The sequence below is a fragment of the Chiloscyllium plagiosum genome, unplaced genomic scaffold, assembly GCF_037043375.1.
Source record: "Chiloscyllium plagiosum isolate Xiang-an unplaced genomic scaffold, Cpla_swu_hap1 HiC_scaffold_11, whole genome shotgun sequence".
In the NCBI taxonomy this organism is placed as follows: Eukaryota; Metazoa; Chordata; class Chondrichthyes; order Orectolobiformes; family Hemiscylliidae; genus Chiloscyllium; species Chiloscyllium plagiosum.
The window spans coordinates 83,238,330-83,250,146 of record NW_028270149.1 but is presented as its reverse complement, the minus strand read 5'-3'; the positions used below and the strand labels follow the sequence as shown (position 1 = coordinate 83,250,146).

Sequence of the window (11,817 nt, the reverse complement as noted above, 5' to 3'; positions counted from 1 at the left end):
TAGTTACTGAGCATGTGCAATATGTCAGATCACATGGAACTAAAGCTTGGGTCTGTGAGGTTGCAAGTAAGAAGGCTTCTTTTATCATCCTCCGCACATAGTTATGTACAATAAGCCCATTGTTGTCCATTCAGAGGAGTGTGGACCTTCCAAGACTACATGAGGACAATAGTAACCAGTCCAACAGAACCAGAAGTGGGCAAGAAGAGATGTCCAGTGACAATCACTGCAGGGTCAACCCAGCAGTCCAAACCCAGAGGACGGGAAATACCTGAAGTGAAGTTTCTCAGTTGTAGAGGCTGGCTAGTGCTAGATTTAAAGGTGTACCTAGGTATGGGACCACACAGTATGGGAAAGCCACGTTGAAGATTCAGGAAAAGCAGGAGAAAGCCCATGGCAGAACATATGGTCAGCAAAAGGGAGAAATCGATTAGCTACAGTCCAAAACATTACTGAAGTTACAGAACTTAGGGAGACGGGGAATGTGCAAAAATACACTGATGGGAAGCACATGATGGAATAGGGTGAGGTCTGAGTCATGTGGGAACTTCACCAGCAGAAACACAACCCAGCAAGTTTGATAGAGGATGGAAAGGAAGATATATGGTTCTGGGTGCAGAAGCAGAACAGGAAATTAAGTGCAGACCATTTAATTTCAAACTGCAGACCAGCAGTCTGTGGGAGACTTAGTAGTAAGGAATGCAAAGTGACAGCATGAACATTTTCTTCAGGAATGTGACAGGTTCAAAGCAAGAAAGTGACTTCCTTGATGAGACAGACTTGCAAGATGCATTTTGTACATAGATTAAAATAAATTATAGAGAATTACTTTTAAATTGAATACTGTGGAAAATGAATCAATTCTTTCAGATACTGTTCCATTGTTGAGTCTGAGAATTCTGAGCATGTGGTCCAATCACCTTTGGCCTTGGCACGTCCAAGAATTATGATGAGAGATCACGTGTGCGACAGTTCATTGCATAGAAAAGAGATTATAGAAAGTTTGCGCATAATTTCTAATTAATGGATTATTCATTAGCAGATTTAATGAGACACTCAATAAGACACTTCAGGCCTGGCATAGCAGGAAGGTGGGGCAAATCTTCTACTTCCCCATGACGGAAATTGAAAATGGAGGGAAAGGAAGGTGCTAAAACAGGCATCAGAATCCTGGATCGCAATTTGTCCTTTCAGAGTAAAGTTATGGAAAAGAAAACCAAGACACAAATCATTCACTGACGTCAATGTGAAACCTTGGATCTTGCTGTTCTTTTGAACTCTCAGCTGTTTCTTTTGAGGTGAGTCCATTTTTCCTTGAGAGTCTTTCCTTCCTCGAAAGGAAGAAATTAATGTGCCCACTTTCTGCAGAAAGCCTGCTGTGGAGATACAATAACAGATCAAAGCTGAAATTCCTCCCAGTGTAGGAAGCCAGATCATTGCTCAGAAACAAGAGAGTAGCAGTGCGCTAGTCCAGTCACTGGTAGAGGCAAATTAAGTTCTGCAGAAAATAAAGTGGCCACAAAGACGGAGGTATCTAGAATTACAGATGTACAAAAAAAACGTCATTGTGTCTGAGACAATGATGATCGAAGGTAAAGAAGATTAACTTGAAATATTGAGTTGAAAAAGGTCTTTAAGCCTTGGATGGAGCTGAGCAGGAGACAGTTTAGCAGCTGATGATCAATTATCCAGAGAAAAGGAGACACAACTCCACATCATCAAGCCAACAAGAACTCATTAACCTGTATAAAACTGAGCTGAAATCTATAAGTCTCATCAGTGAGCCACAGAGCACACAAGGGTTTATTTTTAGCAAAGATGTAAAAACCCAAATTAATGAACTCCTACAACTAAAGATTACCCCAGAAAAACTTAAAACAAGCATAAGCAGAGGTTGAAGTCTACTTACCTAAAAGTTACTGCTAAACAGCAAGTACAGCTTGCGCCACTACATGACACAAATCTATCCTCTGACTATGAAAAGGAAGAGTTTAGTTTGGGAAAAGTTTCTCACACTAACATCAGCTAGCAGAACTTCAAAGGAACAGTAAAGCTGCAGAACGCAATTGTACAAGATTGGTTCACAAACAAGCAAGGTTGCTTTCATCGGAAAGTGTTGAGAAAAGAACACACATAGACGAATCCCACAGACACCCTGTGCAGAGACAGCCAGATTCCCACATAATTGACACAACATCTATCGAACGGTTACGATCTTTTGAAGAAGGAATTTGAAAAAAAGATGTGCTCAAAGATGTGGGACTTCAACTCTCAAAATCTAGCCAATCTAAACATTTGGAAGAGATCAAGTAAGGTGACAGACTCTTCATGTCATGCTAATATCCAAATATCTGTCAACTTTGCGCTTCAAAATATTGCAGAAGAGCTTCCTCAGCCCAGGTAGCATAGAAGCAGAAGTAAGGGTTTAGATTAGAGTGGTGCTGGGAAAGCACAGCAGGTCAGGCAGCATCCGAGGAGCAGGAAAATCGACGTTTTGGGCAAAAGCCCTTCATCAGGAATAGAGGCAGGAAGCCTCCAGGGTGGAGAGTCCTCACATTTGCCTGGAAGCAGAAATAAGCCACTCAGTTCATCAAGTCAGCTCCACCAAAGAACTGCAGATGCTTGCAATCAGAAACAAAGACAGAAAATGCTGGGAAAACTCAGCAGGTCTGGCAACATCTGTGGAGAGAAAACAGAGTTAATGTTTCAGGTCCAGTGACCTTTCTTCAGAACTGATTGTGGCTCAGGAAAGGTAGGTACATGTGTTAAAGTTTGGGTCAGAGGCGGGGGTGTGGGGGTTGCAGTAAACGATAGGTGGAGTTAAACCCAAAGAGAGAGAAACAGCTGAACAGACAAAGGAATGGGTGATGGTCAGCCTGGGAGAATGAATTGCTGCTAATGGGTTGTGTGTGGTACTGGTCCATGGGATGGCAAGGTCGGTGTGTGAGGTGTGGGGTAAGGACATGGGAGAAAGTGCTTAAGCCCTAAAATGATCAAACTTGATATTAAGTCCTGAAGGCTGTGGAGTCCCCAAGTGGAAAATGAGGTGCTGTTCTTCCAGCTTGCACTGAGCTTCACTGGAGCACTGCAGCAAGCCTGAGACAGAGATGTTGCCCAGGGAACACAGCGGTCTGTTGAAGTGGCAGCCAATCAGGAAGACATTTCTGGGGATAGGCTGGCTACCAATATCCAATACAAACAAACAGACTCCCAGTTACTTTGATAGCACATCCTCCCAACCAGCTTTCCGCAAATACTCTATTCTATTCTCCCAGTTTCTCTGTCTCCATCATAACTGTTCCAATTATGCCAACTCCAACAAGGGGTCCTTCGAAATGTCCATCTTCTTCCTCAACCAAGGATTCCATACCATGATGGTTGACAAATCCCTCACCTCTTCTTTTCCCTCTCAAAACAGCCATGGGGTCCCTGATCCTCATTTACCATCCCCCCAGCATCCACATCAGCCACCATTTCCAGCACCTCCAGCAAGATGCCACCACCAGATTCCTCCCTTATCAGCATTCTGCAGGGACTATTCATTCTGGGACCCCCTGGTTCATTCCTCCTTCACTCCCAATGCTCCCCCCCCCCAGCCCCATGGCACCTTCCCCTCAACTGCAGAAGGTTCAACACCTCCCCATTTACTTCCTCCCTCCTCAGTATCCAAGGGGCCAAACACTTGCAGGTGAAGCAGCGCTTTACCTACACTTTGCTCAGTTTTGTCGACTGCATTCGTTGTTCAGACCTGTCATCCCATCGTTTGCTACTCCAAACGTCCCATTGTCAGATACAAATGGCCCCAGTTAGCAGCTGTTGATTCTCCCAGGTTGACCTTGCCCCATTCCATCGTCCAACTATTGCTCTTTCTGGGGCTCCATCTCCACCTATTGTTCATTCCACCTCTTCCCCTCTGCACCCCATCTTCAGCATAAGTACCAACCTTTACCTAGTTACCATCACTTCTGCAGAAGTGGTAGTGGACCTGAAATATCAATTCTGCTTTCTCTCTGTGGATGCTGTTAGATCTGCAGGGTTGTCCCAGCAATTTCTGTTTTTGAGTCTGTTCTGTCATTCCATGAGATCATGGCTGCTCTGATATTCGACAACTTCACTTTCCCAACTTTTCTCCATAACCTCCAAATCTCTTTCTGATTAAAAATCAGGCTGCCTCAGACTCAAATGTCCTTCATGACTCCGCATCAGCTGCCACCTTTTAGGAATTAATTCAACAGATTCACAAAGTTCCGAGAACAAATTCCTCCTCATCTTTGTCCTAACTGTGTGATCCCTTATTCTGATATTGAGTACTCTGGTCCTAGACTCTGACACAAGGGGAAACAAGCTTTCTGCACCTACCATGTGCAGCTCCCTAAGAATCTTACACATTTCTATGTCTTCTCTCATTCTTCTAAACTTCAATGACTACGGGCCCAACCAACTTAAAAATCCCTCAGAAGACAAATCCCTTTATGCAATGTCAACCTTTAACCATAAGCAGGAATAGGCCGTTTAATCCCTCAAGCCTGTCCTGTCATTCAATGGAATCGTAGCTTATTCAATGTGCCTCATGTCCATGTTCCTCCTCATTCTCCATAATCCTTGCTTTCCTTTTATGTTATTCATTCAGGGGATGAGGGCATCACTGGCATCATTTATTGCCCAACCACATTGCTGTGGGTCTGGAGTCACATGTAGACCAGACCAAGTAAGGATGGCAACTCCTTTCCCTAAAGGGCACCACTGAACTTGATAGTTTTTCCTCACAATTGATCTTAATTCCATATTTTTATTGAATTCAAATTCCGTCATCTGCCATGGTGGGATTTGAACCTGGGTCCCCAGAACATTATCTGGTTAATGGTCCAGCGATAACACTGCTAGGCCATGGCCTCCTCATAGTGTAACATGTCTGAATTGTCTCCTGTACCAGTGTATCTTTCCTTCAGTAAGGGGAATGAAACTGTTTACAGCTGACTGCACATATTGACTCCCAGGAGGACCACTTTGGAGTGTTCCCTTGTTTATGCTGGTGCAACCCCACATTTTCCTCATGGCCCAGGAATGGTGACCTGCAAAGGAATGTAGGTGTGCGTGTGGGTGTAGGTGTCTGCTGGCGTAGGTGTCTGCTGGCATAGGTGTCAATGTCTGTCTGTGTGTGTGTGTGTGTGTGTGTGCCAGTCCTCCCACAACTTAAGGAATGAGCAATTTGACCATGGATCCAGAGGTGGTTGTTGTTGACTCCAGACCAGCCTCCTGCTCATGAGAATGGAGAGGTAGTACCATTTATGCTTCATTTGCTACCAGAGGATGGGACCACAGCCTTGCAGCAATTTTTGTTTCCAAGAAGCAGCACATGATGTCTGTCTGTTCTACACAAACTCAACAATGGCAGAGACTATGGTTGGAGAATGACACATTAGCCTGAAAAGACCTGGGGTAGAGTGGGGCTGTAACAAGTTAAGTGGTTAAATATTAATAATTAAATGGGACGCTATATTACATAGTGCGGAGAGGAAATTATGTAAAAGGAATTTATTTTCATCTTTTATGAGATGTGGGAGTAAGGTTAGCATCCATCAATTATCAATTGCCCTTGAACTGGGCCATTTCCGCGGTGGTTAAGAGCATGGCACGGTGGCTCAGTGGTTCGCACTGCTACCTCGCAGCTCCAGCAACCTGCGTTCAATTCCAGCCTCGGGTGACTGTCTGTGTGGAATTTGCACATTCTTCCTGTGTCCACGTGGGTGTCCTCTGACAATCCAAAGATTGTCCAAGGACAATTCAGGTTAGGCGAATTGGCCATGCAAAATTGTCCGTAGTGTTCATGGATGTAGAGGTTAGTTGTATTAGTCAGGGGTAAATGTAGGGTAATGGGTCTGGGTGGATTACTCTTCAGAGAGTTGGTGTGGACTTGTTGGGCCAAAGGGCCTGTTTCCACACTATAGGGATTCTACGATATCTCAGTAAATCGCATTCCTGTGGATATGGAGGCATTAGTGAACCAGATGGGTTTTTTTTAAAACAATCAATAATCTCCATTTCTGAGGTCAGACTCCAATTTTGGATTTCATTCAGGGAATTTAAAATGCCATCAGTGACCATGGTGGGATTTGAACCCACGTCCCAAATGCATTCTACGGAGCCTTTGGATCACTAGCCATTGACATTACCACTATTTTACCATCAACACATAAGAAGTCATCATTAATCTGAAATGAAGGGCTGAATTTTGCTGTTCCTTGAAAGGACGTGGAATAGGGGATGGGGAGAGGCGGAGATGAAGTTGGGGGGGGGGGGGGGGGTCGTTACATCAGATGAACTCCTAGAACAGGCAGTGAACAAACAGTTTACTAATGTAAAGGCCTGCTAAAGTTCGCTTTAGCTTTACAATAGTACTTCAACAGTGATGGAGTGAGAGCATGCAATCCACCCGAGGTGAAAATGGCCTTCCAGCAGCAAACTGGGGGGAAGAAGATCTTTCATAATCAGAAAGGGAGTTGTGGACAGGAAAAACAGCAGCTCATGCTGCAAACAGCAGCACTTTCTGTGCCCGGCCCCTCAGTTGAAGAAAAGAATTCCATCCGGCAGGGTCCTGACTTCATCGACAATGACCACTGGTCCTTGTGGCACTGCTAATGTGATTGAAATGTCACCCTCTGCTGGCAGTTCCTCACTGGAATCTATACTCATGAGTAACTGCCTCAAGACCTGGCTATCCTGGTGCTGAACGTTGCTGAAGTCTCTCATCCATTGTATATATGCCCTTCTGGGCTTCTGAGGGTTGATCATAGGGAGATGTACTGATTCATCAACTGAAGATGCTGGGTCATGGTAAATGGCTAGAGGGTCTCCTCATCCATTTTTGACTTAATGGCCAAAGACTTGATCAAGTCTGGAATTCAATTTGAAGATCCAAGCGTCACACCTTCCTGACTATACATTGCCAGTCCACCATCTCTGCTGTGTTCTGTCCTGCCACAATAGCAATGTGGGGCGGGGTGGGGGTGGGGGAGCACAGGTGTGCAAGGGGAGTTTGGGAAATTGTCATACTTGCCGGATCAGGCACTTTCCTGGAAAAATGTTTCCAATTTTGGCTCCATTTCCTAAAATATGAATGAGGAGGACTTTGACTTACGCATAAAAATATGAGGGGTTTAGATAGAGTACACTGAAAAGACCCAATTTCCCTCAGATGAAAGGTCACTAACTAGCTTAAAGCTAACTGGCAACAGCTTTAGAAGGTAGTTCAGAAAAATTTAATTTTTCTAGAAGAGTTTCGTGTCTGGAACCCTGAGTCTGAAAGGAAGATGGAAGCAGAAATCTTCACTGTATTCATTCAACATTTAGTTACACAATCGAATAACAGAACCTGCAGGGTAAAAAACCAACCTGGAAAATAGGATTAAGCTGGGTTATTTTGTTTGCCTGCATAGCCAATGTTCACAATGGTCTCCCACTGATGCTGGATCCACCCAACTGCCCAACAGATAATGCTATGTCCACCACCCTCCATCTGGCCCTCACTCACCTGGAGAAGAAGGACACCTACATCAGACTACTGTTCATAGATTTCAGCTCTGCATTTAACACCATCATTCCTCAGCACCTGATTGGAAAGCTGAGTCTGCTGAGCCTAAATACTTCCCTGTGTAACTGGATCCTGCACTTCCTGACTGGGAGATCTCAGTCAGTCCGGATTGGGAACAGCATCTCCAACACCATCACACTGAGCACGGGGGCCCTCAGGGCTGTGTTCTCAGTCCACCGCTGTTCCCCGTGTTGATGCACGACTGTGCAGTGATGCACAGGTTGAATCACGTCATCAAGTTCACTGATGATACAACTGTAGTGGGTCTCAGCAGCATGAATGGCGATTTAGCAGACACAGAGGAGATGCAGTGGCAAATAGACTGCTGCAGAGCCAACAACCTGTCTCTGAACGTGGAAAAGACAAAAGAGATGGTTGCTGACTTCAGGAGGGCACTCTCTGCTGGACATCGACAGCTCCCCCATGAAGATCATGAAGAGCACCAAATTCTTGGCGTACATCTGGCGGAGAATCTCACCTGGACCCTCAACACAATCTCCAGGAAAGCCCCAGCAATGTCTCTACTTTCTGTGCAGGCTGAGGAAAGCCCACCTCCCAGCCCCCATCCTCACCACATTCTACAGAGGGTTCATTGAGAGTATCCTGACCTGCTACATCACTGCCTGTTCGGGAATTGCACTGTCTTGGATCGTAAGACCTGACAACACATAGTGAGGACACCTGAGAAGAATATCGGGGGCTCTCTTCCCTCCATTACAGGCATTTACACCACATGCTACATCCGAAAGGCTAAGAGCATTGTGGAAGACCCCACACACCCCTCAATCAAACTCTTCTCCCTCTTGCCATCTGGCAGAAGATACCGTAGCATTTGGTCTCTCACGGTCAGACTGTGCAACAGTTTCCTCCCCCAAGCCACCAGGCTCCTTAACACTGTGTGATCGGACTCTTTCCCATCTGAAATTCTGTGCACAACTTTGAATTGCTGCTAGAAAAATTTATATTATTTATCATTCTTCTATTTCACTGTAACTTGCCTGTTTTGCACTTGCTGTACACTTTATGCTGTGTACGATTGTGTACTTTGTGCTGTCCATATAGCACCCTCGGTCCTGGAGGAACACTGTCTCGTTTTTACTGTATCAGTTGTATATGGTAGAAATGACAAATAAAAAGCTATTTTACTCTCTAAACGTTCCTCTGTCCATATTTCTATTGTTATGGTACAAGAGGAAAGTTGTTAAAAAACATCATCTTCCCAATGCCTGTATTCACAGCACAGTAAAATTAAAACATTCAATGACCCTCAGAATCACCTATTTTTTCCTAACCAGACTTTACAAATAACAGACACCAAATTTATACTTAAACAAGAATTAACAATTGATTAACAACACTGTAACATTAGCTCAGCAAAACTAAACAACATGGCAATCTAATTAACATCTAAGATTTAAAACCAGTCATCATTGAACATAGCCCAACTCACTCAGATACAGACACAGTTAAGGGATAAAGTAAGAGATATAATTGGTCAGCACATATAAACAGTTTCAATATGTGTAATATCACAGGCACATGGGATTGTATTACAGTTGATTTCTGAAGACGCTGACCTGGTCAATGAAAATATCTTCCAATATTCTAACGAATATTCATTCAGTTCTTATAACTAGGATTCTATTTTCTGAACTCTTAATAAGACAATAATAGAGGGATGACTAGAGTTCACAGAATCCCTACAGGATGGAAACAGACCATTCAGCCCAAGTCCACACCAACCCTTCGAAGAGTATACCACCCAAACCCGTTCTTCTACTCTGTTACTCTACATACATTACATCTTAAGTAACATATCCCTGAACACTATGGGCAATTTATCAAGGCCAATTCACCTAACCTGCATATCTTTGGACTGTGGGAGGAAAGCCACACAGACACAGGAAGAATGTGCAAACTCCACACAGCCAGTCGCCCGAGGCTGGAATTGAACCCCGGTCCCTGGTGCTGTGCGACAGCAGTGCTAACCATTGAGCAAACTAACAAAACCTCTCACAACTATAGCCTGTCTAAAAAATACAGTTCAAAACCATTGCTCTCTGTTTTTGCCCCAACAGTTAGAGTGGTTCGCGCCAGTCTCAGTAATGGCCCCTTTTAACATCCAATCATATGCCAGCCTTTGTGGACTTTTCGGCCCTGGTGATACATTATTGCCAATGCTCTTTGAACAATAACCAACCTGCAATTAACTTTTAGGCCAGGTCCCAGAAACAAATATCAACTCTTACCATTTCTTAAAAAAAACAAGATGTTGCTCAGAGCCGAAAGTTTGCCTTCAACTCTAGCTCACGATTCCAGACCAAGAGAGAGAAACGTAAAAATAATGGAGGTCTTAATAATATATTATATCTGAATGGTGATGTATTCTTACTCCCATTGCTTTTCATTTAGGAGATTATCGTTTAAAATTTCATCTCGGGCAAAGTAAGAAATTGCTGGTTTGGGATCCCTGTATAGTCAGGCCTTCTGCTGTATCTTTCTCCTCTGTGCTTTTCCAAGTATGGACCCCAGTCAGGAGCTGATGCACAAGCAGAAGATAATTTCTGTGAAAATAAAAAAATTAAATATTACATATATTTTGTTTACTTTTACTGGCTATTGACAATCAGCTAGAAAATCCAAAATTGTTATCAAATCATCAGTTTGTTCCGACAAGACAAGCAGGTGTTGATTTTTTAAAATTCATAAGTGATGGCTGGCCTAGAAGTTGTTGCTCTTCCCCAATTGCTATGGAGAAGGTAGTAGTGAGCTGCTTCCTTCGGGGCGGCACGGTGGCACAGTGGTTAGCACTGCTGCCTCACAGCGCCAGAGACCCGGGTTCAGTTCCCACCTCAGGCAACTGACTGTGTGGAGTTTGCACGTTCTCCCCATGTCTGTGTGGGTTTCCTCCGGCTGCTTCGGTTTCCTCCCACAGTCACAAAGATGTGCAGGTCAGGTGAATTGGCCATACTAAATTGCCCGTAGTGTTAGGTAAGGGGTAAATGTAGGGGTATGGGTGGGTTGCGCTTCGGCGGGTCAATGTGGACTTGTTGGGCCGAAGGGCCTGTTTCCACACTGTAATGTAATCTAATCTAATCTAAAACTGCTGCAGACCATTCACATCGTATCCTTACATAATCCTCCTTCTTCTCTCGACAAGAGATTCAACTTCTATCGTAAGCCACGGCTCCCTCACTCGACCACTTCCTCCCTGCCTGACAGGTACATAGTGTTTCAGATAAAGCAACTGCTCAAATATATGGGCAACTTCCCACATGTCAGCTCCTGCTCAGCCTGCACTCCGCCTTTACGCGAGGTAAGATTTTATCGGATTGATTTACCTTCCCAGCAGCCCCCTGGTCCTTGCTCTCGCTGCTGCTGAGAGTGGAGGCTGCTGCTCTCATGAGGTAAGCTTTTAAACTATTAATTTACCTTCCTGGCGGCCCGTGCCACGTGCTAGTCAGAGTAGGAATGAAAGAATTGGCAGGATGAATAAGTTGCTTGAGAGATCGTAGGGGAGGGAGGGGTTCAGATTTTTGGGACATTGGGACCAGTTCTGGGGGAGCTGGGACAAGTACAAATTGGACAGTCTATGTCTGGGCCGGACTGGAAACAATGTCCTTGGGGGTACTTTTGCTCATGCTGTTAGGGAGGGTTTAAACTAATGTGGTAGGGGGGTGGGAACCAAATGAGGAGGTTGGTGAACAGTAAGGAGGTAGTAACTAAAGCCTGTAAGGAACTAGATAATGACGTCAGCGTGACTAAGGAGAAGAGTAGGTAGAGAGCAGACGATGAATGCAAAGGGACAGCTGGCCTGAGGTGCATTTGTTTTAATGTGAGAAATGTTGTAGGTCAGGCAGATGAACTTAGGGCTTGGATTAGTACCTGGGAGTATGATGGCTTTGCTATTACTGAGACTTGGTTGAGGGAAGGGCATGATTGGCAACTAAACATGGATTAGTGGTGCTGGAAGAGCACAGCAGTTCAGGCAGCATCTGAGGAGCAGTAAAATCGATGTTTCGGGTAAAAGCCCTTCGTCAGGAAACCAGGATTCCTGATGAAGGGCTTTTGCCCGAAACGTCAATTTTTTCTGCTCCTCGGATGCTGCCTGAACTGCTGTGCTCTTCCAGCACCACTAATCCAGAATCTGGTTTCCAGCATCTGCAGTCATTGTTTTTACCTGGCAACTAAATATCCCAGGATATGGGTACTTCAGGCGGGATAGA

At 44.6% G+C, this 11,817-nt stretch overlaps 1 protein-coding gene across 2 annotated transcripts in view; it reads right to left on the bottom strand.

Moving 5' to 3' along the window:
• Window positions 1-8,731: 8,731 nt before the first annotated feature.
• The window catches only part of LOC122557074 (sodium- and chloride-dependent neutral and basic amino acid transporter B(0+)-like), a 94,961-nt gene continuing 91,875 nt past the window's right edge, over window positions 8,732-11,817 (bottom strand). For both annotated transcript variants that reach the window (XM_087992243.1, XM_043704355.2), the window contains one exon: window positions 8,732-10,155. In XM_087992243.1, coding sequence (XP_087848369.1) covers window positions 10,015-10,155 — 141 coding nt within the window. In that variant the 3' untranslated portion in view covers window positions 8,732-10,014. The remainder of the gene's footprint in view (window positions 10,156-11,817) is intronic.